Source organism: Aspergillus aculeatinus (genome assembly GCF_003184765.1).
Source record: "Aspergillus aculeatinus CBS 121060 unplaced genomic scaffold BO66scaffold_18, whole genome shotgun sequence".
In the NCBI taxonomy this organism is placed as follows: Eukaryota; Fungi; Ascomycota; class Eurotiomycetes; order Eurotiales; family Aspergillaceae; genus Aspergillus; species Aspergillus aculeatinus.
Genome location: NW_020291487.1, coordinates 1 through 27,346, shown reverse-complemented (window position 1 = coordinate 27,346; position 27,346 = coordinate 1). Strand labels below are relative to the sequence as shown.

At 56.8% G+C, this 27,346-nt stretch overlaps 14 protein-coding genes and 1 non-coding gene across 15 annotated transcripts; 8 read left to right on the top strand and 7 right to left on the bottom strand.

The window, feature by feature from the left end:
- Positions 1–153: 153 nt before the first annotated feature.
- On the bottom strand, positions 154–1,074 carry BO66DRAFT_372053 (uncharacterized protein). Its single transcript, XM_025645483.1, has 2 exons — positions 548–1,074; positions 154–493 (listed from the first exon to the last, which is right to left on the bottom strand). Exons 1-2 carry the CDS (start codon positions 986–988, stop codon positions 275–277), a joined length of 660 nt encoding a protein of 219 aa, XP_025504904.1. The 5' UTR covers positions 989–1,074; the 3' UTR covers positions 154–274.
- A 349-nt stretch (positions 1,075–1,423) lies between these two features.
- Positions 1,424–2,418, bottom strand: BO66DRAFT_320528 (oxidase ustYa family protein; the record flags this gene model as incomplete). Its single annotated transcript, XM_025643675.1, has 2 exons — positions 1,424–2,100; positions 2,142–2,418. 2 exons carry the CDS (start codon positions 2,416–2,418, stop codon positions 1,424–1,426), a joined length of 954 nt encoding a protein of 317 aa, XP_025504903.1.
- A 1,038-nt stretch (positions 2,419–3,456) lies between these two features.
- BO66DRAFT_391015 (uncharacterized protein) lies at positions 3,457–4,032 on the top strand. The gene is made up of 2 exons (XM_025647158.1): positions 3,457–3,585; positions 3,659–4,032. The coding sequence occupies exons 1-2, from the start codon at positions 3,507–3,509 to the stop codon at positions 3,895–3,897; spliced, it is 318 nt and encodes a 105-aa protein (XP_025504902.1). The 5' UTR covers positions 3,457–3,506; the 3' UTR covers positions 3,898–4,032.
- An 889-nt stretch (positions 4,033–4,921) lies between these two features.
- Positions 4,922–7,131, top strand: BO66DRAFT_391014 (mannitol dehydrogenase family protein). The gene has a single exon (XM_025647157.1). It carries the CDS (start codon positions 5,359–5,361, stop codon positions 6,868–6,870), a length of 1,512 nt encoding a protein of 503 aa, XP_025504901.1. The 5' UTR covers positions 4,922–5,358; the 3' UTR covers positions 6,871–7,131.
- A 376-nt stretch (positions 7,132–7,507) lies between these two features.
- Positions 7,508–7,606, bottom strand: BO66DRAFT_t133. Its single transcript has one exon. It is a non-coding gene; the product is annotated as a tRNA-Phe (tRNA).
- A 167-nt stretch (positions 7,607–7,773) lies between these two features.
- Positions 7,774–10,128, bottom strand: clf1 (putative cell cycle control protein (Cwf4)). The gene is made up of 2 exons (XM_025645482.1): positions 8,098–10,128; positions 7,774–8,041 (listed from the first exon to the last, which is right to left on the bottom strand). Exons 1-2 carry the CDS (start codon positions 9,877–9,879, stop codon positions 7,802–7,804), a joined length of 2,022 nt encoding a protein of 673 aa, XP_025504900.1. The 5' UTR covers positions 9,880–10,128; the 3' UTR covers positions 7,774–7,801.
- Positions 10,129–10,317: 189 nt separating this feature from the next.
- BO66DRAFT_391012 (U4/U6-U5 snRNP complex subunit PRP31) lies at positions 10,318–12,093 on the top strand. The gene has a single exon (XM_025647156.1). It carries the CDS (start codon positions 10,336–10,338, stop codon positions 11,938–11,940), a length of 1,605 nt encoding a protein of 534 aa, XP_025504899.1. The 5' UTR covers positions 10,318–10,335; the 3' UTR covers positions 11,941–12,093.
- A 1,036-nt stretch (positions 12,094–13,129) lies between these two features.
- Positions 13,130–13,905, top strand: BO66DRAFT_284674 (uncharacterized protein; the record flags this gene model as incomplete). Its single annotated transcript, XM_025643108.1, has 2 exons — positions 13,130–13,658; positions 13,748–13,905. Coding segments are annotated over 2 exons (687 nt in total), but the record flags the coding sequence as incomplete, so codon positions are not given.
- Positions 13,906–14,681: 776 nt separating this feature from the next.
- BO66DRAFT_372039 (uncharacterized protein) lies at positions 14,682–15,825 on the top strand (the record flags this gene model as incomplete). Its single annotated transcript, XM_025645481.1, has 4 exons — positions 14,682–15,309; positions 15,374–15,588; positions 15,643–15,735; positions 15,787–15,825. 4 exons carry the CDS (start codon positions 14,682–14,684, stop codon positions 15,823–15,825), a joined length of 975 nt encoding a protein of 324 aa, XP_025504897.1.
- Positions 15,826–15,987: 162 nt separating this feature from the next.
- On the bottom strand, positions 15,988–16,428 carry BO66DRAFT_437494 (uncharacterized protein; the record flags this gene model as incomplete). Its single annotated transcript, XM_025651003.1, has 3 exons — positions 15,988–16,081; positions 16,149–16,198; positions 16,267–16,428. The coding sequence occupies 3 exons, from the start codon at positions 16,426–16,428 to the stop codon at positions 15,988–15,990; spliced, it is 306 nt and encodes a 101-aa protein (XP_025504896.1).
- A 1,012-nt stretch (positions 16,429–17,440) lies between these two features.
- On the top strand, positions 17,441–19,370 carry BO66DRAFT_372035 (adenosylhomocysteinase). The gene is made up of 6 exons (XM_025645480.1): positions 17,441–17,484; positions 17,557–17,613; positions 17,665–17,797; positions 17,851–17,977; positions 18,035–18,636; positions 18,684–19,370. The coding sequence occupies exons 2-6, from the start codon at positions 17,575–17,577 to the stop codon at positions 19,130–19,132; spliced, it is 1,350 nt and encodes a 449-aa protein (XP_025504895.1). The 5' UTR covers positions 17,441–17,484; positions 17,557–17,574; the 3' UTR covers positions 19,133–19,370.
- Positions 19,371–20,782: 1,412 nt separating this feature from the next.
- BO66DRAFT_448839 (SDR family oxidoreductase) lies at positions 20,783–21,682 on the bottom strand (the record flags this gene model as incomplete). The annotated part of the gene is made up of 1 exon (XM_025651763.1): positions 20,783–21,682. The coding sequence occupies one exon, from the start codon at positions 21,680–21,682 to the stop codon at positions 20,783–20,785; it is 900 nt and encodes a 299-aa protein (XP_025504894.1).
- Positions 21,683–22,153: 471 nt separating this feature from the next.
- On the bottom strand, positions 22,154–24,256 carry BO66DRAFT_410600 (Tm-1-like ATP-binding domain-containing protein; the record flags this gene model as incomplete). Its single annotated transcript, XM_025649252.1, has 2 exons — positions 22,154–22,195; positions 22,964–24,256. The coding sequence occupies 2 exons, from the start codon at positions 24,254–24,256 to the stop codon at positions 22,154–22,156; spliced, it is 1,335 nt and encodes a 444-aa protein (XP_025504893.1).
- A 181-nt stretch (positions 24,257–24,437) lies between these two features.
- BO66DRAFT_391010 (TIM-barrel enzyme family protein) lies at positions 24,438–25,655 on the top strand. The gene is made up of 3 exons (XM_025647155.1): positions 24,438–24,600; positions 24,669–24,814; positions 24,888–25,655. The coding sequence occupies exons 1-3, from the start codon at positions 24,516–24,518 to the stop codon at positions 25,488–25,490; spliced, it is 834 nt and encodes a 277-aa protein (XP_025504892.1). The 5' UTR covers positions 24,438–24,515; the 3' UTR covers positions 25,491–25,655.
- Positions 25,656–25,794: 139 nt separating this feature from the next.
- Positions 25,795–27,341, top strand: BO66DRAFT_400614 (SDR family NAD(P)-dependent oxidoreductase; the record flags this gene model as incomplete). The annotated part of the gene is made up of 3 exons (XM_025648728.1): positions 25,795–25,846; positions 25,902–26,696; positions 27,059–27,341. Coding segments are annotated over 3 exons (1,130 nt in total), but the record flags the coding sequence as incomplete, so codon positions are not given.
- Positions 27,342–27,346: the final 5 nt, after the last annotated feature.

Genomic DNA, 27,346 nt, shown 5'->3' with positions numbered 1-27,346 from the left:
TGGAAATTCGAAAGAGAGGAGAGAGGAGATAGTGATATTTGAAGGTTGAAGATTGAATACTGGATGTTGAAGACAAGAAGGAGAATGGGAGATAAGGCAGACATGTGACTGGCCAGGGACCCTGGTCGATGGACGTAAGCGCGTGGCTGCCTGGACGCCTGGACGCGGCCTGAAAGACTACTAGTAGCATTAAACAGTCTTCTAGCTGTGGACATCAGCTTCATCTACATAGCAAGGCTTACATCTCATACGGATGTCCCGACATGTCTCAAAATCAATTATCTAGCAGAATCTCACTGTGGCTAAGTGTTCCCTTCACTCCAGCAAGATCAACAGGATGAACTTCACTATCTTGGACAGCCCTCCATAACAACTCCGAGTTTCTGCACTGATGCGGATGTCCCAACCCATCAATGATCAAGACGCGTTTTCCATCTCTATCGACAGCCGAGCGAGGTGGTTCGATAGTGTCGTCTGCCGCACAGATTATAGCCTTCCAACTGTCAGGGCGATGGGAGCGTCACCAAGTTCACCACAAGGAACTCACCTGTGCAATGTAATCGAAGCAATGCTCCCAATGCACAGCATCTTCATGAGCATCGCCCGAGTGAGAAGGCGATGTTGTGGGCGCCCCGTGATGCTGGGTCGTGTCAGGGAATATCAGCCCACGAAAAACCGTCAGACAGTGGAGCTGGTGGAACATGGAGATCCCGTAGTCGGTTACGGTGCTGTTGCTTGTTCGGACCTTTAGTATGCCGCCATTTGGGGGGAGAAGAAGTGATTCCCATGAGGTTTTCGGGGTTAAAGGCTGGAATTCGCGAATGACTGGAGGCCGGGAAGGGGGCTCGCTGGAACAAACATGGAACTGGAAGGGTTGTGAGAGGCTGCTCCAGTTGCCCACTGAATTGAATATGACACCGATAGTTACGAAAAGAAGGAAGATCAGTGCTGCTGAGATGCTATAGAGGAAGCGTGTTGAATAGGGCATGTTTCGAGTCTGCGTCCCACTCTCAGCCGGCTGGGGCAGGAGCAACGGAGAAGTCCGCTTTACAGTAATGAATCCGTATACAGTGGAAGCCCCCAAAGCTGCCTTGTCTGGCTCTAGGCTTCCATATAGGGTGGCGTGAGCCATTCATTTTCTAGGTTACATCGCGTGGTTCCTGTTTCGAAAGCATACATCGTACCTTTGTTCTCTAATCAGCCCGTTGATGGCGCTAAGCAGGGATCGGTGACCGAGCGTAATCAAGCACAATTTATAAAGCACACCATGCAGTAGCCTAAATGCTTGATAAGAACACAAATATGACCTGGATCCCTAGTCTTCACTCAACCCCGCTCTCAGACTTGCCCCAAGTACTGGTGCTAGGCCGATCATCGACCCTGATATTAGCGCCCCTCCACAACCTCTTACATGGTGGTCGTCTTATCCAATTATCCCACTATCAGAGCCATCATCGGCGTTGGAATTGTACCAACCAAACAGCTCCTTGAAACGATGCGACATCACCCTGGCCGCTGCATCAGGTGGCTTCCGAATGGCAGCAAGCTCGTCTACGTCGACCGAGTTCTCCTCCTGCCAACGCAAGATGGCGTCGAAATCCCGGCATTTGTGGTTGACGCTGAAGTCGGGGAAGGCGTTCAGCTGCGCGTCCGCCCAGTGATGGGTGTAGATGTCGACATTTGCGGTGCACATGAGGTTCTGGAGCAGCAGGTAGATGCAGTGGGAGATATGGGTCCGGTGCATGTCGGACGGCGGAGTCCCCGGCGGCCATTTCTTCCCATAGTAGTGGTCAAAGTACGCTTCCCGGCGCAGCCAATCCAGGCAATGAATTTGATGGAAGACGTCGATCCGTCCAATGTATGCCTCGGATCCGAAGCCAAAGCTTTCAGGCCATTTTGCCGCTTGCTCGGGGTCCCTACCCAGCTTGACCACGTCACCACGACTGATAGCGATAGGTCTGATGTTTGCTAGTCGGTTCCAGGCTTCGTCCACCTCGGGGCTGGGCGGCTGGCGGTAGATGGGTAGGGGATCCGGCTCCACCAACGTCGCATTCATCTTTTTGTAGATGAGGGGAATTTCCAGTCGATCGAATATGGGGGCTGCAATCCGTTAGCGAACTGAATGTTGCGGCCAAGGTCACCCTCACAATATTCAGAGGTTTTCCGCAATAGCTGGCTGGAAACGCTGCTGCTCCGGACAATGCTCGCGGTCATGGCAAAGAGGAACAATGACATTGCAAAGATGGTAGCATTGAGCCAAACAAACCAACGGTGTCGTGGATGGGGATACTCGCGCTGGGACGTCTTTCCTTCTAGAAGTGCTCCATTCTCGCTTTCCGTACCTTGTCGGCCGTCATCGAGGGCATCCGAGTCTCGACGGTCCAGTCGTTCATAGGTTGGAGACACTCCGAGTTCCATCTTCATCAATCGAGGCGTCCTTCGAATCTGGTGGGTAAGAAACTTCAAGACGGTAAGCGATGGAGCGCAGAGCAAGGAATGATCAAATACCTCGACCCCAAAGTGGTTTTCTCTCTTCATCTGGGATATGCGACACCCCTGGTAAGTCGATAATACAACGACAGTTCCCTAGTGAAGATGATTGCCAATCAATTAGCCTGTGCCGCCTATGCCGCCCATATCGTCCTGTTGGTAGCTTCCCACCTTCCTCTCAGTCTGGAAGAAGTGCAGATATCTGCTGCAGTCACATTCACAGTAGTGTGCAGTAGTTCGCATTGAAATAGCTTTTGGACTTGGAACAGCTTTCTATCTCAGCAAACGTAGTCTTCTCTGCACTTCGACCAAGCACATACGACCACAGGGTGTGGAAAATAGGGCTTCCCGTCCGCTCAGCCGTACTCAAGCCACACGCCGGGAGGTTAGTAGTTGGGTGGGTGACCACCAGCGAATCCCTTCTGTTGTATGTTTTCATGTTCTTTTTGCTGCAGTCCATCATCTTGTCAGAAACCCTTGCTGCTTTGTTTTCCTCTCTTTGGGTCCATCTCTTTGTCCTTGATAGGCTGTGCAATGTGTGTATAGCACATATGCCATGCGACTCTGTTGCTGGACTGCCATGTCTTCTCAACTTGGATTAGAGGTGCAGATAAGTGCTGCACTCACATTCACAGTAGTGTACAACGACGCCGTTAAGATGGATTGACATCCCCGCATGACACATACTCTGGCTGTGCAATTATGGCACCTACACGTATGGGCCAGACTCCGCTGGTGGGTCGTCACCTCTTTCCAATTTGAAAGAGGTGCAGCTGTCAGCTGCGATCGCAATCACGGTGGTGTACAACAATCACATAGACCTGGCATCTAGCCTTGGTTGTGTAGATAGGCCATACCAAACGATCCGGCCCGAGGTTTCTCAGATGCAGGAATGGGGAGGCCAGTGCTCGAGACCTAGATATAATTAGCCCTACCAGCCCTTCCTTCCTGCTCAACAGACCCTTTCTCCTCAGTCACAAGCCTCGCCAGAACTCCCCAAGCATACCCCGCCCACCATGAAGTACCCCGTGCTTCTTTCTGCCATCTACGGCCTCCTTCTAAGCCCTATGGCAGCTTCTGCACCGACAGCCAAGCGTATGCACATCCCTCCCACCCCACAATGTAGGCATTGGCATGATTTCACCAGTATGGAACTAAGATACATCAGCAGCATTCACACTTCGCGTCCGGGCAGATGACCTCCGCGCTCTCCGCGCCAGAGCCAGCATCGAAGCCACGGCGCTGGATGGGTACATTGTCGCCGACACTGAGCTGGACAAGCGCGACGAGGAGGCGACGGCGTTGTATGCGTATATTGCAGCCGACACTGAGCTGGACAAGCGCGACGAGGAGGCGACGGCGTTGTATGCGTATATTGCGGCTGATAGTGAGCTGGAAGACGAGTGAAGGTTCTCGGACCTGTCGGGAAAGCGCTGTAGCAGCAAGACACCATGCTTAAGACTGGTCCATCTGGAAAAGAGCCATCGCTACAATCTTTACGTCTTGCCTGAGAAATAATGTGACATGCAGCCATTGTTCCACTTCAGATCCACTATTACTATAAGACCTCCTTGTAACGCTTGAACCGCAAAGGCCTATTGATACTTATATACGAGATACTGCGATATCGCTTCAGTATGTTTACAAGCAGACACGTGACTCTGTGTAGATCTATAGACCTGGCTCCAAGGATCTACCTAAAAATGTACCTATTTAGGTAATCTCAACATTATTCTAACGATATCTGTCTGCAGAGCTAGTCGAATTATTCCTAGAATTATATTGAGGTAACCGGGCGATACTTGTACAGTGGACCGATTTTGGTTTCGGCAAGATTGCTGTGGATAGGAAATCGCCTTACGGAGGATTGTCTGACAGTAAGTGACTTGGGAGGTAGGAGCCACGTTTCCGACCTGACCGAACACGACCTGGAGCTGAATAGCCCTTTTGGGGAATATAGTCGGGGGTGGGGCAGATGGCAGCAACTACAGAATCCAGGCGGCTTGAAGCGCGAGACTATGCTCGGGCTGGAAGGAGTCTTACTAGGATATATAACTACTAATAGCTTGGTGGGTTAAGCACCATTAGCCTGATGCGGAAGATTGAGGAGAAGCCATAAATTTGCATGGTTTCTATTCGAAAAGAGAAAGAAAGAAAGAAAGAAAATGGCGGAAGTGATAATGAACGCTGTGAATTCTCATCAAACACATAGACGTACAGAGTAAACTTAACTTGGATGACTTTTTATGCCTCGGGCACAAATGGCTTAGTCAGGGGGCCCAGCCAGGGCTTGCCCTAAATAGTTTAGCATCGGGACTTATGCCGTGTTAAGCAATGCTAATATAAGATAATGCTTAAAGTTATCCTTTGGATTCTTAACCCTGATCTAGTGCTCCAGGGCGGGTAGAAATTTCACCGAAGCACGGAAGAAGCGTTCTGGATTGTTCGGAGTTTCGGAGCTCTGACGCAAGGAGCTTCATTATTGATTGCAAAGCACAGACTCCAACAATCAAAGAAACCCTCGATAACTCGATAACAGCTCGATAACCGCCTCCACAAAAACGACTCCACCGCCACCTCTGCTATTTGCCCGTGCTTTTTCCCCACTAGATGGCCATTGCATGATGTAATGCTGTCCAACTCAGTTAGAAAAAGCGGCGGTGAAGCTGCGTGAGTCTGTCTGTCCTTTCCACCTGACCAACAAACTTTATCACTCCCCTTTTTCTGATTCTGATTCTTTTTCTCTGTCCAAAACTTCTCTTACTCTTCCTTTGTCATTTCCTGCTAAATCTCCTCTCAATTGCCTCCCCACAACCACTACCTCCATACACATACACACTCACTCACTCACTCACTCACTCACACACAATGGCCCCCCTTACGCTCAGCAACAAGAACCTCTCACAGATTGCCTCCACTGCCGGTGAGCACCAGGTGCAAGTACCAACCTACCAGCGCGGGGATGCCGTGAAGGAAGGCATCGTCCACGTCGGGGTGGGCGGCTTCCACCGCGCGCACCTGGCCGTGTACGTCGACCAGCTGATGCAGAAGCACGGGGAGAAGAACTACGCCATCTGCGGCGTGGGACTGCAGCCGTTTGACGCGGCGATGCGCGACGCCCTGGGGTCGCAGGACCACCTGTACACGGTGATCGAGCGGTCGGCCCAGGGGAGCTTCGCGCACGTCGTGGGCGCCATCAACTCGTACCTGTTCGCGCCGGACGACCGCGAGGCGGTCATCGCCAAGATGGCGCACCCGGACACGCACATCGTCTCGCTGACCATCACCGAGAGCGGCTACTACTACAACGAGAACACGCACGAGCTGCAGAGCGAGCACCCGGACATCCAGTACGACCTCGACCCGGCCCACGAGACCGCGCCGCGCACCACCTTCGGCTTCCTGTACGCGGCGCTGGCCCGCCGCCACCAGCAGGGCCTGAAGCCCTTCACCGTCATGTCGTGCGACAACATGCAGAAGAACGGCTCCATCACGCGCCACATGCTGGAGTCGTTCGCGCGGCTGAAGAACCCGGCGCTCGCCGAGTGGATCGCCACGCAGGGCGGCTTCCCCAACGCCATGGTCGACCGCATCACCCCGCAGACCTCGGCCGCCGACAAGACGGCGCTCGCCGACAAGTTCGCCATCGAGGACAGCTGGCCCGTCGTCACCGAGCCGTTCATGCAGTGGGTCATCGAGGACCAGTTCGCCGACGGCCGCCCGCCCTTCGAGAAGGTCGGCGTGCAGGTCGTCAAGAACGTCCACGACGTCGAGCAGTTCGAGAAGCACAAGCTGCGCCTGCTGAACGGCAGCCACTCCGCCCTGGGCTACCCGGGCCAGCTGGCGGGCTTCCAGTACGTGCACGAGGTGATGGAGCACCCGGCCTTCAACAAGTTCGTCTGGCAGATGATGCAGGACGAGGTGAAGCCCCTGCTGCCCGACATCCCCGGCGTCGACATCGACGAGTACTGCCGCACCCTCATGGGCCGCTTCGAGAACCCCACCATCATGGACCAGCTGCCGCGCATCTGCCTCAACGCCTCCGGCAAGATCCCCCAGTTCATCATGCCCTCCATCGCCGAGGCCATCTGGGTCAAGGCCCCCTTCCGCCGCCTGTGCTTCGTCGCCGCCGCCTGGTTCCGCTACGTCAACGGCGTCGACGACGCCGGCAACACCTTCCCCGTCGACGACCCCATGCGCGACGAGCTGCAGGCCAAGGCCCGCGCCGGCGGCACCAAGCCCCACGAGCTGCTGAGCATCAAGACCCTCTTCGGCGATGATTTGCGGAGTGACGAGCGCTTCCTGAAGCAAATCACCCAGGCCATGGAGGAGATCGACCGCGACGGCATCCTCAAGACCTTGCCGAAGTATGTGGACTAAACGAGAAGTTCTTGCATACCCTTATATATACCTTGGTACTTTAGAAGACGGTGAAAATGATTTGAGGGCATTTAATTTGGTTATTTGCAAGCGTTGGCTTTTTATATACAGTTTTGGACTCGTGTTGATACGATTTTTGCCATTGGGCTTTCGGATATGTGATGCGTCATGCGGGATTGAGTTACGAAAGACGAGCATAGAAAAATCTCACCCTTTTGTTTTTTTGTCTCGGTGCATAGAAGATAGAGATAATGTTAGATTAGGTTTATTTTATTTGTCTTCAATTCTGACTCTCGGGTACGGTATACTGTTCTTGAGACTCATTGCCTCAGGCACGGCGGTGCTCTACGCTACTATGATTATATACCACAGCCACCGCAGAATAGCTGGACCCCGGGAACGTCAACGTCAACCCAAACCACAAACCCAGCTCCCGAGCTGAGCTGAAGGACGGACGGAGTCTACACATGAAAGAGAAGCTTCCAATGACGCAAGATACTCTGTAGGATCCAGCGAGTGGCAAAAGGATAAGCAGCGAAGAAAGAATCGCGATGGTGGCGAAGTTCCACCCGTTTCGATTGAACTGAGCTTACCGGGCCCCACACAGCCCACTTGAAAAACAAAAAGAAAAACAGAATGGGACGAGCCGGGCTTGAACCGGCCACCTTCAGATTACAGATGTACTGGCCGAAGTTGATGCTTCAGTCTGACGCGCTCCCAGATGCGCCATCGTCCCGATTGTTGAGTCTTTTACCTGGTTTAGCGTGACATGTATAGGTGCAACTGTTGGAAAAGAACGGAACTTTACTTCAGAAGGCTACTTCAGAAGGCTGAAGTTCGCTACCTACGGAGGCTAGGATATGGTGATGAAAGTGCAACGCTGCAAGTCCATTCATGATTAATGCTATGTACGTACATCCACTTCCCACACCTACGCACCCCCGGCCTGTTGCTGCTTCCATTGGTGCGCTTTCTGCAACAGCTTGGACAGGTTGGCGGCCGACTGGTCGTCCGCGGGGAAGACGTAGTCCATGTATTCCTCGTAGCGGTCGTCGTCGAGCTTGCGCCGCTTCTTGACGCGGCGCGGCATCTGTTTCTCGATCTTGTCGATGTCCTCGGGGGAGCCGTGCGTGTGCTCGAACGAGCGCCAGGCGTTGAGAAGTTCCACCCGCTGTAGGGATGGGCTGTTAGTTTGATCGTCAACGTGAGTGGATGAGAACAACTAACCTCTTCTTTGAGTTCCTTGTCCTTGAACACCTTGTGTGCGCGGGTGAAGATCGCCCGGGCACGCCGCTTCGCCTCGTCGCTGACGGGCCGCTCCTCCTCCTCGTCTTCTTCTTCCTCCTCGTCCGGCACGTTGATCTCGAACCGGGCGTAGTTGATCCACACTTTAACGTGGTCGGTCTTCTCCAGCAGACGTTCGTAGAGGGAGCGCACGCGGTCGTACTCGCCCTCGTACTCCTCGAAGTCGATGTAGGACTTCCACACCAGCTCCGGCATGTCGAGGGTCGGCTGGTCGATGCCCAGCTCGTAGATGGCGCGCGCGCGCTCCGTGTCGTCCAGCCCGCGCTCCAGCTCGGCGTACTTGATCCACGACTGGCTGTTGGACGGGTTCCACTCGATCTGCTTCTCGAACAGCGTCCGGCACCGCACGAACTCGAACAGCTGCCGCTCCAGGTCGATGTAGCCCCGGAAGAGCTTGTCCTTGGGGCACATGCCCAGCGCCTGGCCCAGCGCCTTGCGGGCGGCCGGTAGGTCCATCTGGCGGATCTCGAACTGCGCCTTCAGAAGCCAGATCTTGGCGAAGGTGAACCGCTTGTGGGGGATGAGCTTCAGACACTCGTTGTAGATCTGCCGCGCCCGCCCGGCGTCCTTGGCCTCCATCTCCTCCCAGATCGCGTAGAAGATCCACAGGTAGATATACCGCCGCCAGTGCCGCTTCTCCTGCGAGGGGGGGATCTGCGCGATGGCGCGCTCGTAGATGTCGCGCACCCGGTCCGGGTCGCCCGACGTCTCCTCCAGCCGCGCAAAGTCGAACCATACGTCGTAGTTGCGCGCGTTCTCCTTCAGCTGCTCCTCATACTGCACCCTGCGTTTCGAGAGAATGACATCCTCCACGCCCTCGCGGTCCCCGAACTGCTTCTCGAACGTCGTGTACGCCTTGTGCAGCGCCATCGACTTGGACCGCGGCAACCGGTCCAGCGCGTACTTGTAGATCGCCCGGGCGCGCTCATACTCCTTCAGCTTGGCCTCGAACTTGGCGTAGGCAATGAACAGCTTCTCATCCATGAAATCCTCCCCGAGCGTCTCGATGGCGATCCCATACACCTCGCGGACCAGGTCACTCGTCCCGTAGTCCTCCTCGAACCGCGCCCACTTAATCCAGTTGCGGGGCTCCGGGTGCACGATCGTGAAGCGCTGGAAGATGGCCCGCGCGCGCTCGAACTCGTTGTACCGCTTCTCCAGCTTGATGTACGCACTCCAGGCGCCCTCCTCGGGCTCCCACGACATCCAGCGCTCAAACACCTGCCGGGTGCCGGGGATGTTGCCCAGGGTCTCCTCCATGTAAACATACTTGTACCACAGCTTGTCGACGCGGGGAAGGATGGTAACGGCGCGGTCCAGCAGGTTGCGCGCGTGGTTGATGTTGCGGTTGCGCATTTCGGATTCGATGTACCGGATCCACAGCACCACCGAGGTCGGCTGCACGTCCAGCGCCCGCTCGAAGATCGACCGCGCCCGCCGGAACTCCTTCTGCTCCAGCTCCCACGCCGCGTACCGCATCCAGTTGTTCATGTTGATCCGGTTGCGCCGCACATAGTCCTCGAACTCCTTGCGCTTGCGCCCCTGGTACTCGTGCAGCTCCTCCAGGTCCGCGAACCGCTGCGTCGGCGCCTGCAGCGCCGGCTCCTGCCGGTCGACCGCCTCGCGGAGCAGCTGCTCCGCGGAGATCTGCACCGGCGCCGCGGCCTTGTTCTTGACCCGCGGTGGGCCGCGTGAGGCTTCCATTGTGTCTTAGGGAGGGTGGTGAGGTGGGAAAGAGGGTATAAGGTTGTTGTGTTGTCGGGGGTTGGTGGTTATCGGGTGTTGGACCCCGGCCGGTGTGCGCGAGCCGCTGCTCAGCTGTCAAGTGGGATCACTGGAATTGAGTGAAAGACGGGTTCTGAGAAAGATATTCGTGGACTCTTGTAGGACTGATCTCGACAACGAAGCAGTTCTCCCAGAATCTTCACAGTGTGCCCAAGCAAGCAACACCTGCGCGGTTTGATGATGTCGGGGAGATCGAGACTTGTCCGCCCGACCCAAATTCGGAAGCCCTGCGCTTTTGGTCCGTGGCGCTACACGAAGCCCAGCAGCTATGCTGCTTAGTCACTAGGCGGTCAGCGGCGCCTCTGGGCAAAATGTCGGCCATCTCCAAGTTCGGCTCAGTCTATTCATTAATCACAACTCACAGCAGGTTTCATCATGTCGAACGTCGAGGACCTTCTTCGAGACTTTGAGGACGACGACGAGGATCTCCAGGTCGGAGATGGCCTGGATGACGGAAATGGCGATGACGATGACAACATGGTGGTGGACGAGGAGCAGCTCGCTCAGCCAGCGGCGCCCGAGATCACCAACGAGTTCGACGTCGCGCTGTCGACCCAAGACGAACTGACCCGCCTACACAAGGTCCTGCGCGATCACTACTCGATCCGATTCCCCGAGCTCGAGACGCTCGTCACGACGCCGCTTGACTACGCCAAGACGGTGGCGATCCTCCAGAACGGCCCGCTCAACGACATCAAAGCGCTGTCGACTTCCGCCGATAACATGGTCGGCGTGCCGCTGCGGTCCGTCCTGGACGGCCCGTCCTTGATGGTCGTGGCGGTGGAGGGCACGACGACGCGAGGCCGGGAGATGACCGAGTCGGAGCTGAAGGCGGTGCTGGATACGTGCGAGCGGATCTTGAAGCTCGACCGGGAGCGCACCGCGCTGACGGAGAGCATCCAGTCGCGCATGAGCCAGATCGCGCCCAACCTGGCGGCGCTGATCGGCCCGGAGACGGCGGCGCAGTTCCTCAACCAGACGGGTGGTCTACGCGAGCTGGCCAAGATCCCCGCCTGCAACCTCGGGGCGCAGGGCTCGAAGAGAAAGGAAGGATTGGGATTTGCTACGAATCACGGCATCCGGGCCCAGGGCTTCCTCTACAATTCGCCCATCATCTCAGAGATCCCGAACGACCTCAAGCGGCAGGCGATCCGCATCGTGTCGGCCAAGATGGTGCTCGCCACGCGCGCCGACGTCTCGAACTACAGCCCCGACGGCTCCCTCGGCGAGGAGCTCAAGCAGCAGTGCTTCCAGCGGTTGGAGAAGCTGACGGAGCCCGCGCCCAACTCGGGAGCCAAGGCGCTTCCCGCGCCGGACGACAAGCCCTCCCGCAAGCGCGGCGGTCGACGGGCCCGCAAGGCGAAGGAGGCCGTCGCGATGACGGAGCTCCGCAAAGCGCAGAACCGGGTTGCCTTCGGCAAGGAAGAAGCAGAGGTGGGGTATGGCACGGGAGAAGGAACGGTCGGACTGGGAATGCTTGGCCAGCAGAACGACGGCCGCATCCGCGCCACGCAGATCGACCAGAGGACCCGGGCCAAGCTCAGCAAGAACAACAAGGGATGGGGCACGGCGACTCCCGTCAGCGGTACCTCGACCTCTCTACGTGCCTTTGGTGGAGGACCCGGCACCAGCGGCACTGCCAGTGTCCTCCAGGCCAGGGGTCTCCGGGCTTCTGGTATCGGTACCTCCTTGGGTGGATCCGCCGGCACGGCCAGTACCATCGCTTTCACGCCGGTGCAAGGATTGGAGCTGGTTGATCCCAAGGTGCAGGCCGAGTTGAACCGCAAGCGCAAGGCGGAGGAAGACCGGTGGTTCAAGTCCGGAACCTTCACTCAGGTTGGCGGGCAGCAGACTCCTGGCAACCCCTCTTCATCACAAGGCCAGAACGGAGGGTTCAAGGTCCCGGCCATGCCTCCGAAGAAGAAGGTCGACACCGGCGACGGCAAGATGGCGCCGCCTCCACCGCCGCTGAAGCGGTAGAAACTTTTCCGCGACATGGCTTTGGCTTTTTCCTTTATCTGCTTATTTGTGATCACGAGCATTTTACCGGCGTTTCAAAAGACTAGGCAGCCCTGCATGATACCAATCGAAGAAATTCTGTATGATAAAGTCCCATAAAGAAAAAGAAACAAGACTTGGCAGTCTCATCTTCCGAAATCACTTTTTTTTTTTTCCTTTCTTTTTTCATTCTAGAACCCAACAAAGGAATCTACCGTCTGGAGAGTATTCAGTAAGTTACTGATTGGTCGTCGGTTCCGATCCCGTGGCGCAAACCACCGACTGCATACTAGGTAGCCATGGATCCGACGGACGATGGTGAAATTGCCTGGCTTGCCGATTTGTAGAGCAAACAACAAGACAGGGCCCCACACATGTTGGTGGTGGCGCAAGACTAGAAAATTTGTTCGTGACAGTTCAACCGGTGGAGACTTGGTGTTTGGGGATTTCTTGGGACAGGGATGAAGTTTAGATTTTTTCTGCCAGAGATGGGAAATGTCGCCATCGCTGGCGGCAAAACGTGCGCGACTGTCCGCCGCGGGAAGGGAGATCCCTAGCCCTAACCGGATGTTACTTTCTGACGATGTGTTAAGGGCTACAGTGTAGAAGTGCACTACACTATATCAAGCCGTATGCTACTCGGGAATCAAGGTAACTATAGAATATTAAGCATGAAACTAGCCGACGATCATATCGGGGAGAACGGGGGGGGCGAGGAGGGGGGTCTTGTTCAACTCACGGGGAATTATGTGGACCTTTTTTTTTTTCGTGATTGCCGGCTGGGGTTGTCGGCATATTGCGTGCTTTTGGAGGAATCTCCCCCCATGGGAACGGGGGGGGGGCAGTGGGACGGACCATAGGGAACTGGAGCAGAAGGTAGATTTATCTCATTTCGCCTCGTTCTTCTTCTTTTCTTTCTCCTGCTCCCAATTCAATCCAAACCAATCCAATCCCTTCAAGCGTTTGTTGCATCCTTCCTTTGTCCGTCAGCATCGCGGCAGTCCCATCCCGTACACCAAACCACAGGCGATCACCCCGAAGCCAGGGCACTGGGCACCTGCAGAGAACAATGGCCCCCCAAATCGGCAAACCGCTCTATCCCACCTCCGACACCGAGTCCGTGGAAGAAGAGGCACGGGCAGCAGGGACAGGGAAGCCTCCCCTCCCCCTCCCACTCCCACTCCACCACCACAGCCTCATCACCACCGACTTCGACGCCCTCCGATTCCACGCCGCCGCCGCCCTGCAACTGCGCTTCTCCCCACACCAGACAGAAACAGTGGCCGCAGCGCTCCCAACAGACACCCACCTCATCGTCTCCCCCTACAACCAGCCGGGCCACCTCCTCGACCTCCGCACCCTGGACCGCGCGAACCAGCTCCTCGCGCAGGCCCTGACCATCCTGCAGCCCACGCGGCCCGACTACGCCACCGCGCCCTACACCGAGTCCTTCAACTGGGCCTCCGTGTTCGAGCTGTTACGGCAGCTGGCCCTCGACTCTCAGGCCGAAGATGAGGCAACCTCGTGGCCCGCGCAGAGCTTCTACGTAGTCACCTTCCGCTCGCGACTGCGCGCCGACGCCGACGCCGAGCGGCTGCATCTGCTGGATGCGCATTCGCACCAGGAGGCGATGGCCAGCGGGGGACTGTTGAAGTATTGGTTCGGGAGTAAGGATGCCAGTCATAGAAATTTGGCGACTTGTGAGTTTTCTTCCCCGTCCCCGTGGTGTTGGCATAGCATGTGAGGAGTCGTTACGGGAGGGTGAGGCTAATCAAAGTGATGTGGACAGGCATCTGGCGGAGTCGGGAGGATGCGCGGCTCGGCGGGTTGGGGCCATGGCATAAAAAGGCTCGCGGCGCGGCGAGGGAGATGTATGAGTCGATTGAGTTCTCGACGTTGCGGTTGACGGTTGGGGAGGGGGTTGCAGGGTGGGGGTTTGGGGAGTGGGTGGATGAGAATTGAAGGGGGGTGGGATCGGTGGAATTGGGGGAAAGAGGATTTGGTGATTCATGGTGTTACTGGTTCCGGGCAGTGGGGGGGTTCTGGATGGGTGGTGCTTTTTGTTAAATGATGCGTTTGAGCGGGTGGGTTTCGAGTCGATAGAGTATTCATAATATACCCGGTGTTCAGTTATGTACTGTGCAGTATGGCATTGCGTTGGAAGCGAGAGGTTCCTGTGCGTATACAGATGTATACGGCGTAAGTTAGCGGACCAATTCCATGCGACTGACGGAGTACCCTGGTCGTTGTTGTTCGCACTTATGCACACAGTGTCCACTCGTGGCTGAAAGAAGGTGTATTCCCCGCGCCCGCCACAATCCACACTCTCCTATTGGAGGAGCAGTCCAGGGACGGCGGCCGAAAAGAGAGATTTTCCACGCGGGATGTGGGGAAAATTGCCCTCGGTTGCGTCGGTTCGGATGATCCGATACGAGAAGACACCAGTCCCTGAGTGATGTTTGGCTTCTGGATGGATGAAAGACCCGGTAGGGCCGCCTTATCGCCCATCGGAATGCGGGGGAAGCTGCACTCGTGCACTGCGATGCCTTCTTATTCATTAGTGCGTCGTGCGTCATGATGGGGACGTGGCGCGGGGCAATCCTCTCTATATAAAGCCCCCTCCAGACCAAGCAAAGGGGACCGCTTGACCCCAGACTGACTGCAGCTCCCGATCTGTACAGTCTACCTGTGTTGACCCTCAACCACTCAACAGCAACACCATCATGGTCGGAGTCCTCCAGGAAACCATCACCGTCAGCGACGGCCCCCTCACCAGCTCGAACGCCGCCCTCCTACGGCCGTCCGACCCCAACCTGCCCCTGGAGGAACTCCGGCAGCGCTACGAGGCCGACGGCTACCTCTTCCTGAAGCAGGTGATCCCGCGGGCGGACGTGCTCGAGACCCGGCGGCGGTACTTCGCCTACCTGGCGCCGACGGGGGTGCTGAAGGAAGGGTCGGAGCCGGTGGAGGGGATCTTCAACCCGAGCAAGTCGGCGGACGACTACCCGGGCATCGGGGCGGCCAGTGTCGCGGGCAACGGGCGGCCCGGCGGCGACAGCGCGGCCGAGTTCGTCGACCGCGCCATCGAGGCCCACTACAAGGACTGGTACGTCGACCAGCTCTGCAACCACCCCGCCCTGTACGCCTACGTCGCCAACTTCACCGGCTGGGGCGCCAACACCCTCACCTTCAAGCGCACCCTGCTGCGCAACAACACCCCGGGCACCAAGCCCATCGGCGTGCACTACGATCAGATCTTCATTCGCCACGGGGAGCCCACCAGTGTCACGGCCTGGGTGCCGATCGGCGATGTGAAGATCAACGGCGGAGGGTTGATTTATCTGGAAGATAGTATGTCGTTCTCTTTGGGAGGGGGGTGCAACGGGCTTGCTAACTGCTACTCCACTGTGCAAAGGTGATTCGGTGGGCAGAAAGATCGAGGACGACTTCACAGTCAAGGCCAAGCAGGCGGGGCTGTCGGACGAAGAGGCCCGGTCGGCCTTCAACTCGAACATGACCGCCAACGCACTGCTGTCGGATGCGCCGGCCGAGTTCGCCAAGGAACACGGTCGTCGCTGGCTGGTCGCGGCGTACGAAGCCGGGGACGTCGTCCTACATAAGCCCCATATGGTATGTTGTTTGCCGTCGTCGATGCTTGCAAGACATGCTGATCGTCCGGTCTAGATCCACGCCTCGACCGTCAATAATGACCCGGATAATGTCATCCGTCTGGCCACAGATATCCGATTCTGCGATTCGTCGAAGCCGTACGATAAGGTGGGTGTTCCGGTTGGTTGCTCAGACTAGGGCCTTACTGACCATTCACAGAGATGGATGAATTTCTATCGGTTTAACGATGGTGTCTAGCGCTGGTTTGCGAGATCCTGAGCCAAAATTGTGGAGGTCGTGTAGTTCCTTAAGTGATGATGCGATGAAATTGTAGACTGCAAGAACGGACGGCTTATATAGGCAAATGGGGAATATGGAAGCAACGCAATGAATGCATATTGTGTGATTCTCCCCATCTGGTCATCCTGCCGGAGCATCACTATGTTCCGCTTGTTCATTCTCATCATCCCCACCATCATCATTATCTGGGCTGTGAAAAGTACAGTGACAGATCCTAGCATCAGATATAGTTAGCCTCAACACGATCGCCGACGACGGACAGACAGCCCATCGGAGCTTACCCCTGGTCATCGCAGAACCCCCCGGTCCAGCCTCCGCCTTGTGCAATGCACTAACTGATCAGCCTTATCCTTATCCATGCATCATTCACCCGTTGTTGAGGGTCTAGAACAGACGTACGGTATTCCGACAGGCGAGATTCGCGATCTGAATTCCTCCGGGCGTTTGACATGACTTCTGCGCTGCTGCGAGGGCGACTCCGAGGGCCGTGGATTTGGTGGCGAGGGGCACGGCGGAGGCGAGCACCAGGGAGCAGAGGGTCGATATTGCAAGTAGCTTCATACTGGCCGTAGAAATGGAGATGGCTGGGGTAGATGGGATTATGATCGAAGAAAGAAAGGTCCATGCCAGCAGATAAATTTACCACTACGACGAAGCAAGGCTCGAGGGGGTGTTGCCATTGCATAGATCTACTTACTGTGCGGTACATCCGAAGGCAGTCGGGGACATTGGATGGCTACTAGTACTAGTAGTATAGTAAGTACTGCAATGATGCTCTCACCTGCAAGTCACCACATGCAAGAAGAAGCAAAAGATATCTTCGACAGAATCTAAGCACCGGATCGCGTTCACTACACATGACCGATCCGCTGTGAACAAAGATCTCGACAATAATTAAGTATGGGGTTGGGTTGTGTGCAGTTCCATCCCCACCGCCGGAGATCCGAAGTGCCAAGTGCACGTTAACCTTTTTACCCTTGCGTTCGGCGAATTGGCGGTGGAAATTTTGGAGCTAAGGTTCAACCCCCCGAACCGCCAATCCCACGGGGCCCAAGATCCGATCCTGATATGTTCACCCCCCGGAGGATTTGGGAATTCGACCTGAAGAGGGCATTGTCAGTGGATGAGGGCGCTACTGTGCAAATTGGACTAGCTCCCCCTCTTTTTCGGCGGACATCAGGCCAATCGCTGGCAATTGCTGGCGGGGGTCGGAGCAGATCGCAGGCTGATCCAGCTGCATGTCCGTCCAAGTTCGGAGGTTTCGGACAACGCAGACATGAGATGAGGGGCGAGTACGTAGTGGGTGGGGGGTTTGTTGTGGAGGGGGAGAGGGTAGTCCAGTAGTCCAGTAGTCCAGTAAATAGACTAGTTACGAGTAAGTTACTACGTAGTTAGGCTCAATGGTAGTGTAGTGTAGGAGTGTACAGTACTGTACTGTAGGTACTCCGTAGTGTAGGCAGATTCGGCGAGACCGGCAATACAGTTACTCCGGACCCAAGTTGGGCTCAGCCCCGCCAGCACCACCAAACTTATTTCTCTTCCTGATTCCCCTCTTCTCTTACTCCCTCCATTCCTCTTTCTTATCTCTCTCCCCCTTTTTCTATCCCCATCCTTCTAGTAGGTTGTCCTGGACATTCTCTTCATCATCCATCATCCAACTCCGTGTTTGTTGCTAATCCTCCCTCCTAGTCTTCCTTACACATCACAATGGCCGCCCCCGCTCAGAAGTTCAAGGTCGCCGACATCGTATGTGTTGCCCCATCAATCATTGACAATCACCTCCTGATAATCTTCTAGTCGTTGGCCGCCTTCGGTCGCCGCGAGATCGAGCTCGCCGAGATTGAGATGCCCGGTCTCATGGCCATCCGCCGCAGATACGCCGAGGACCAGCCCCTTGCTGGTGCCCGCATCGCTGGTTGCTTGCACATGAGTATGTTCGAACTGCTTCGGTGACTTTTCAACCCAGCTGCTAACCCTTCCCAGCCATCCAGACTGCCGTCCTCATCGAGACCCTCGTTGCCCTCGGTGCTGAGGTCACCTGGTCCAGCTGCAACATCTTCTCCACCCAGGACCACGCCGCCGCCGCCATTGCCGCCGCCGGTGTCCCTGTGTAAGCTGACACTGAATTTTCCCCGTCCCGGCGGTCCCCACGCTAACATCCCGCTAGCTTCGCCTGGAAGGGTGAGACCGAGGAGGAGTACAACTGGTGCTTGGAGCAGCAGCTCGTCTCCTTCAAGGATGGCAAGAAGCTCAACCTCATCCTCGACGACGGTGGTGACTTGACCTCCCTCGTCCACGAGAAGTACCCCGAGCAGCTCAAGGACTGCTACGGTCTGTCCGAGGAGACCACCACCGGTGTCCACCACCTGTACCGCATGCTCAAGGAGGGCAAGCTCCTCGTCCCCGCCATCAACGTCAACGACTCCGTCACCAAGTCCAAGTTCGACAACCTGTACGGCTGCCGCGAGTCCCTCGTCGACGGTATCAAGCGTGCCACCGATGTCATGATCGCTGGTAAGGTCGCCGTCGTCGCTGGTTTCGGTGATGTCGGTAAGGGCTGTGCCGATGCTCTCCGCAGCATGGGTGCCCGCGTCATCGTCACTGAGATCGACCCCATCAACGCCCTCCAGGCTGCCGTCCAGGGCTACCAGGTCACCACCATGGAGGAGGCCGCTCCCCAGGGTCAGATCTTCGTCACGACCACCGGCTGCCGTGACATCCTTGTTGGCAAGCACTTCGAGGTTATGCGCAACGACGCTATTGTTTGCAGTAAGTTCTCTGCCTCATTCTCTCTTGAGAAGGTGCTAACCGCTCAGACATCGGTCACTTCGACATTGAGATCGACGTCGCCTGGTTGAAGGCCAACGCCAAGTCCGTCCAGAACATCAAGCCCCAGGTCGACCGCTACGAGATGCCCAGCGGCAACCACATCATCCTTCTCGCCGAGGGCCGTCTCGTCAACCTGGGCTGTGCCACCGGCCACTCTTCCTTCGTCATGTCCTGCTCTTTCTCCAACCAGGTCCTTGCCCAGATCGCTCTCTTCAAGGCCGAGGACGTTGCCTTCGGCCAGAAGTACGTCGAGTTCGGCACCACCGGCCGCAAGCCCGTCGGCGTCTACGTCCTGCCCAAGGTTCTGGACGAGCAGGTCGCTCTCCTCCACCTGGAGCACGTCAACGGCAAGCTCTCCAAGCTCACCCCCGTCCAGGCCGAGTACCTTGGTCTGGAGGTCACCGGTCCCTTCAAGGCCGACCACTACCGCTACTAAGCATTTTTCTTGTTTGTGTCCACCGCATACACACCTGTTCGGCATTGATTTCGGTATACCCTGAACGGCTAGAGTTTTTCAACATGGTCACGATGTTACGAAACAAATAAAAGGGGTCTTTTTTTAACAATGGGGCTCAAAAGCATTGTCTTCAACGGCAAGAATAAAAGTGGCATGGGGGTTTGATTGGGTTGTTTTATACCATAAAGATAAATAATATGAGTTTGTTTGCACGCAGTGACTGTAATCGGGTTGTGCGCCTAGCATCACCGTACTTGCGCACTTCTAGTACTCTTGAGATTGCAAGCAGTGAGCCCAACTTCCAACCACAAGTCCTATAAAGTCCCATGCACTCTTGTCCACAAGACCGTCAGTGTGATCCTATCGATGATTGGGGGGCTGTTGGGGGCTACTTGTGTTCGGTGGAAGGGACGGAAGCAGGATTACTGAGTAAATCTGGTATAAGAGAGAGACTAGGGGGTTGCTTGAGAATCGTGTTCATATTTTGTCTCATTCATACTTATGTCTGAGTTGAAGGTAGCAATGTGCTAGATTACATCATGCGATTCATAACCCGTCATCCAGCCAAGTTACTGATCCGAGCCCGCAACGAACTTACCTCAAGTACATACAGGCATGCATCTCGACCTACCACTCAGACACCAAACAACCACAGCAGCGAACCCAACACCATAAAACCCCTACTATATCCCCACTCCCTACCATCCATCCTTCACCCCCACCCAAAGACCTCTAGAACCTCTACCTCTACCCCTCTTCTCTTCACCCATTCCCCCCCTCCCCCTCTTTATCTCCCTTCCGGGGAGAAGAAAGAACAAGCCCCCCATGCAAACCTACCACCTCCTCAACCCAACCATCGCCACCACCCGCAAGGGCCGTATCCGACGGGCCGACGAGGACTGGCGCCGCGTGCGCCGCTGCTGCCACCCCACCCGGCTCTCCTGCAGGAGTTCCTTCGGCGCCTGGCGGGCCGGAAATGCTGGGCCACGCTGGGGTCCAAGACGCGGGAGGTGGTTTTTAGGTGTGCCCACCCTTCTCTCTCTCTCTTTTTTTTTTTTTTTTTTTTTGGAGGGCAGTTTGGAGGGCAGTGCGGATTTGGGTTTCTGTCGGCGAGCAGCGGCGTGCTGTTGGATGGCATGGGCGGTATAAGTATCGGCTTGGGGTGCGGGTGTTGGGGTTTGGTGGTCGGGCCCTAGGTAGGTACGGAGGAGGACGGGGAGGAGAGTCCGAGGGGCATCTTATGGGGGCAGGGGAGGGGCAGTCGAAGGGGTCGTCTTGAAGTGGACAGGTTTGCATCTTGTTTCTTTTCTTGAGGTTGGTGCGATTGGACTGGACATCTCAGTACCTAATTGCTTTTCTCTTGATGCTCGGGGTTCATGATTGTACTGTACAGTACTTGGTGCATAGCGGATACTTGTCTACTTCTGTTGAGGTATAGTATACTTGGGATTGAAGAGGGTGAGAGCACAGGGGTACCGACAGGAAAGCATACAAGATAAATCCAAGCCTGCTAATGTCAGGTCGACTCCGCCAACGTCTAGATGTCTCGCAGCCTACGGCTCAGTCCGCTCGGCGCCCTCACTGATGTTGTTACGGTTGCTGGGATAACGATGAGGCTGGGTTTCCGACTCAAACCACCACACGAAACTTGAACAAGTCTCTTTGGAGAACGTCCTGCTGCTTCTGCTCCAGCTCCTCCATGTCCCAGCTCACCGAGGCGAATCGGCCGGCCAGCCACTCACGCCGCTCGCGGGCGAGCCAGACCAGCGTGTCCGCGGCCAGCTCCGGGGTGTCGGTCAGGACGGATTGCCGCTCCGGGGGCATGTGCATGGCCAGCTCGGTCTTGACGGCGCCCGGATGGAGCGCGATGGCGATCAGCCCCTGCCGGCGGTATTCGGTGTCCATGAACTCGGTGAGGCGGCAGAGGGCGAATTTGGTGGTCTGGTAGGCCGACGCCCCCGGAAACATGACATGGGCGCCCCCGCTGCTGATGTTGATGACCGTCTTCGTCGGCGACCGGAGCAGCAGCGGAACGAAGAAGTGGGCCGCGAGATACGTGCCCTTGATGTTGACCTCCCAGGTCCGCCACCACTCGCTCGGCTCCGAGTCGGTCAGGGGCTTCCACTCCTCCAGGTAGCCCGCGTTGTTGATCAGGACATCGAGCCCGCCGCCGCCGAGCCACTCGGCCGCGGTCGAGGCGGCCGCGCGCACCGAGTCTTCCGAGGTCACGTCTACCTTCAGGGACCGCACGAATGGCTGGGCCCGCTGGGCCTTCACGGCGGCGGCGTGGACGGCCGCCTCCACCTCGCTCAGGTCCGATCGCGCCAGCAGCAGGATCGTCGAGCAGCCCGCCAGGGCAAAGCGGATCGCGGCCGCCTTGCCGATGCCCTTGGAGGCCCCCGTGATCAGGACCGACTTGCCCGCCAGGTCGGCGTGGGCCGGGTCGATGAACGGGTACGTGTCCTTGCGCGTCGAGACATAGCTAGCCACCGCAGGCCAGTTTGCCAGGGAGGGATCTTGGGCCGACATGGTCGTTGTCCCAAGGAGCCCGGAGATGTAGGTAGAGCCGGGGGTAAGAGGATGAGGTGAGAGAGCTGCTGCGCTTGGAAGCTGCGTTTGCCCCGGGTGGGTACTAGGTAGGTAGTTATCCCCCTCGTATGGATCGAAGACCAAGAAGCCTCAATTAGTAATAGCAAGTCACTCGTCCATGATGCCATTCCTCAGACGGAGATTGCGTTCTTAAACGCCGTCGTGGTCTCTCTGGTCCGTTAACTCCGCGGCCAGAAATTCCGTTCGGCTTGCATACTAGGTAGACTTTCCTGCTCCCCGTTCAATTCCCCAAACCTTGATATTCTGGGAGGGAGGGGCCCAAGGCAAGGGGGCGAGCGTCTCTCGACTAAGATATCCACTGTAAATATGTATAACTTTGTTTAGAAGTAGATAGAAACTTAAGATGGCCTGACAGGTCGCCTGAAATTGGGCTGAAATCTTGCTCACTGCCTACTTTGCTAGATCCACGTTATATAAAATTCCGAATATGGACTTCTATACGGAGGGGTGTAAGAGAAAGCCATTAAAAAGCACTTATTGTCGTCGTGTGTACTGAGTGTGAAGATTTCTTGTATAATATAAATATAGCCTAAAGCCGTAAACCATAAAGGCTAGATATAGTCCAAGTTACTCCAACCGAAATATACTCGGTAAAATTAAACACAGTAACTACAGTGAGATCAAGCCTTGCTTAGAAATCATTCATAGGTCGTTGTTTCGCAAAGGACAAGTACTGCTAAGCTATTTCAAAGCAGGACAACTCATACTATATTATGTGAACAAGCCGATACATTGATTCCAATTGGGCGGATTAGTGCCGTCCAAGAACTTTGGCTACACGGCTCTGTGCTTGGATCATGGTTTCATGATTGTAAAGCAGACTTCTCCGTTGCTCCTGCCCCAGCTGACATGCCCTATTCAACACGATTCCTCAATAGCATCACAAGACATGGACCTTGACGAGGTGGTTCGCTGGCAGAAAGTCGAATCGCCCGAAGTCATTTGTCGTCGGGTTATGGATAGCAGCAGTGATTACTCAATAATGTCTTCTTTTATTTTGCTACCTACCATGGGAATTGGACAGTCTATCATAGATATCATACTACTACTGGATTATCGACAAGCACACGCCCATGCCCATAGCATTAAAGCTGTCATTTGCACCTCCAGGCCTGCTGCTTACACACAAAACGACAACCCCGAAAACACTCCCCAACTACAAGATCAAACGAACCGACAACCCATCACCCTCCCCAATGCCTCCACCAACCCCCTCGCAAACGCCGGATCATTGACCTCCTCCTCCCGCCTGACCACCTCCACCCCAGACCCCTTCAGCCCCTCCTCCACCGTCCGAAACAGGACCCCATCCGCCTCCGGATCCCAATACACGCCCCCCTCCACATCCAACATACTCAACCCGCGCGTCGGCAGCACGACCACCACCTTCTCCGGCACCTTGGCCCTCCTCAACTTCCCCACCATAAACGCCCCCACCTCCTCATTCTCTGCAGGGGACGTCCGCACCAGCGTAACCGTAGGATTATGCTCCCAGATCCGCCTTCCCCGAAACCGCTCCGGCACCGTCCCCGGCGGGCCATAGTTGACCATATCGCAGGCGCCCACACTGACCACCTGCGGGATGCCCGCTGCCGCCGCGGCGTCCAACCGCTCCGGACCAGCGGAGAGCACCCCGCCGACTAGCTCATCGACCACCTCGGACGTGGTCAGATCGATCACGGCGTCCAGCCCGCCTTCGCGGACCAACCGCTCCATGGCTTTCCCGCCGGCGCCCGTGGCGTGGAAGATGAAGACCTCCGTGGCGGTGGGGGAGGCGGCCAGCAGGGATTGGATCGCGGTGACGCAGGGGGTGGTCACGCCGAACATGGTGATCCCGATGCGTTTGGGCGGGGCGGCCCGTTGGAGTTCTGGGGCGGCGGCTGGGTTGTCTTTGGGGAGCTGCTGCTGCTGCTCGCGCCGGAACTGCACGGCGGCCATCGCGGCGGCGGCCGCCGCGGCGTTGTCCAGAATCCGGGTGAGGATCGAATTGGTGCCGGCGATGTCGACGACGCTGTACATCATGGTCAGGTCGGTTTCCTCGACGTAGGGCCCGATGTCCCCGCTGGCCATGGTGGAGACCATCACCTTCGGGAAGCCGAGGGGGCAGGCGGCGCGCATTGCCGCGGTCGCGACGGTGGTGCCGCAGCTGCCGCCGAGGGCGAGGATGCCGTGCAGCTGGTTGAGGGCGCGTAGGTGGGCGATGGTGCGCCGGGTGCGCGCGGTGGCGGCTTCGAGGTAGGATTGGCGCGGCAGCGAGGCCCAGTCTTTGGGCTCGTGGTCGTCGTTCTTGATGTCGATGTCGCACGGGGAGGGGAGGGAGGGGTGGGGGATGGTGATTTCTTCATGGTGAGAAGGCTCGCGCCCGATGTCGAGGAGGATCACGGATGGGCGGGGGTGGACGGGGGATGAGAGCAGTTGCTGGCGCGTGTGTTGCAGTTCCGCCCATTTGGTGTCGCAGGTGCCGATTAGGAGGAGGGTGGGGTGGTCTGTCATTTTGCTTGGATTGATTGTGCTGATCATTGTACTCATACAAGTAGTGGTGGTTGTTGTGTCTGATTAAATGAGATGTTCGGATGAGGGCTGGGGTGGGGTGGAGGAATGATGTATGAAGAAGAGGATATGCACGATGATGTGGTTTGCCCCTCCTCTCCTCTCAACTCCTCTTTTATTCATCCTCTACCCCTCCCAATCTCTCTCAACTCCCGTTTGTCTGCAAACCAATTACCCTCGCTCAAACGAAAATCCAACGAAAATGCGCCCAACAAACCGACAAGAAGTGCTCGCGCGTTTGCGCAAGACCATCGCCGATGGCTCCATCATCGTCGGAGCCGGAGCTGGTACCCCCACCTTCCTTTTCTCTCTCGAAACTCTGCATACCAACAGCGACTAATTCCCCGTCACACAGGAATCGGGCTCTCCGCCAAATTCATCGAAAAAGGCGGCGCCGACCTCATCCTGGTCTACAACTCGGGCCGCTTCCGCATGGCCGGCCGGGGCTCTCTGGCGGGCATGATGCCGTACTCCGATGCCAACGCGGTGGTGGTTGACATGGTAGGTCGCCCGCCCGCCTTGCCTTGCCTTGCCTTGCCTTGCCTTGCCTACCAGAAAAATAACCATGCACCAGGCCTCCGAAGTCCTCCCCATCGTGGAAAACACCCCCGTGCTCGCCGGGGTGTGCGGCACCGACCCCTTCCGCGACATGCGGCCCTTCCTGCAGCAGCTGCGCTCGCTGGGCTTCGTCGGGGTCCAGAACTTCCCGACGGTCGGGCTGATCGACGGCAAGTTCCGGGCCAACCTCGAGGAGACGGGGATGGGGTACGCGCGCGAGGTCGAGATGATCCGGCTGGCGCACGAGCTGGACCTGGTGACGACGCCGTACGTGTTTACCGTCGACGAGGGCGAGCGCATGGCGCGCGCGGGCGCCGACGTGATCGTCGTGCATCTGGGGCTCACGACTTCCGGGACGATCGGGGCGCAGACCAGTCTATCGTTGGATGAGAGCGTTCACGTCATCCAGGAGGTGAGGGATGCTGTGGCCAAAATCAACGAGGAGGTCATTGTGCTGTGTCATGGGGGGCCGGTGGCCAGCCCGGAGGATGCGCAGTATGTTTTGTCGAGGGTGAAAGGCGTGCATGGGTTCTTTGGGGCGAGTAGTATGGAGCGGTTGCCGGTGGAGAGGGCGATCGAGGAGAATGCGAGGAAGTTTAAGGGGGTTAAACTGGGTTGAGCTTACTGTGTACGGTGTACTCTGGTGGATAGGCTTGTTGTTGTTGTTGTTGTTGAGTGGATTTATTGTAACTAAATTGAGGTATCGTCGTGGTGCCGCCGGAGTGTGCCCGATTGGGGAATTTCCCGGTGTATACTTAGTATTCAGCGAGTCGCAACGCAAGTGGAGATCTCAAGCATCCAGCTGATCAACAATAATTATCCGGGGGGAAGTATATCAATTGCTGCCGACAGACACAGTCTTGACTTTCTCCCGAGTCCCCTCCACCTCTCTCCCGTTACACATTATTACGACAGCACCCAAAATGTCTGGCATCCTCGCAGGCAAACTCGCCATCATCACCGGCGGATCGCGGGGTAGGCAGGCACCTACATCAATAACGGCACACGCAACCAACTAACCCGGACCCAGGCATCGGCGAAGCGATCGCGCACAACCTCGCGCGCAAAGGCTGCTCGCTGCTCCTCAACTACACGTCGGACTCGTCGCGGGCGCGCACCGAGTCCCTCTGCACGCAGCTGGCGCGCGAGCACTCGATCCGCTGCGTGCCCGTGCAAGCCGACCTGTCCGACCCGGCGCCGGCCATCGAGCGCATCCTCAGCGTCGCCAAGGCCGAGTTCTCTACGCAGCAGCAGCAGCAACTGACGATCGACATCCTCATCAACAACGCCGGCGTCAGCAAGGACCGCTTCCTCAACGACGCGAGCAAAGGCGCCATCGACGCCGACTACTTCAACTGGCACTACACGATCAACGTCCTCGCCCCGCTCCTCCTCACCCAGGCCGTGGCCCCGTACCTGCCCCGCTCCCCCCCACGCAGCGGCCGCATCGTTAACATCTCCTCCATCTCGTCGGCGCTGGGGTTCACCGGCCAGAGCGTGTACGGCGGCACCAAGGCGGCGCTGGAGGCGATGACGCGCACGTGGGCGCGCGAGCTGGCCGACGTCGCGACCGTCAACGCCGTCAACCCCGGCCCCGTCATCGGGGACATGTACTTCGCCACGGGCGAGGCGTTCTGGCGGCAGATGCAGGGCTTCCAGGATAACACGCCGGGGAGCAAGATGGTCGAGGACGATCCGCTGGTGGGCCAGTTGACGGAGGAGCAGAAGCAGCTCATCACGGAGAAAATGGGCGGCCGGCGGCCCGGGTTCACGGCCGAGGTGGCCGGCGTGGTGGGGATGCTGTGCTCCGAGGATGCGGGGTGGTGTACGGGGAGTGTGGTGTGTGCGAATGGGGGGTTGCGGTTTACTACTTGAAAAATTAGATGATAGATAGAGTCAATTGATTTACATACTAGGTAACTTACATAGAAGGATGTTTTGAGTTGTTGTTTTCTGTGGATGTAGTAGAGAGTAGACAGGCACGTGAGGATCCCCCCCGGAGGTTATGTCATGTCATGTCATGTCACATGTCACATCACATGTGCACATGTCATCATCATTCCTTCGTCTGGACTCTGGAATCATCCTCAACGTTGCCAAATCTAATCACTGAACTCAATTCCATCCCCCAATTCTCCATCCACTTCACGTCAACTCAATCAACTACTAATTGAAACCACCGCGCAGACAGAAAAGGAACCATGTCCACCCGCAGCCTGACTCTCACCAAGCTCCCCCCGCGCTCCTCCTCCCTCCACCACCTCCCTCAATCCCGCCCATCCTTCCTCCGTCTCCGGCCGCTGTCAACAGCAACAGCAACAGCAACAGCAACAACCCCCCTGAGACTCACCCAAAAGCCCACCCTCCCCATCCGCCTCCTCCCTCGCGCCCCCCCAATCCCCCAAGGCAGAAGACCCTACACAACCGGCAAATCCACCAGCGACATCATCGTCGAAGAGCTGCAGGATCTGTACG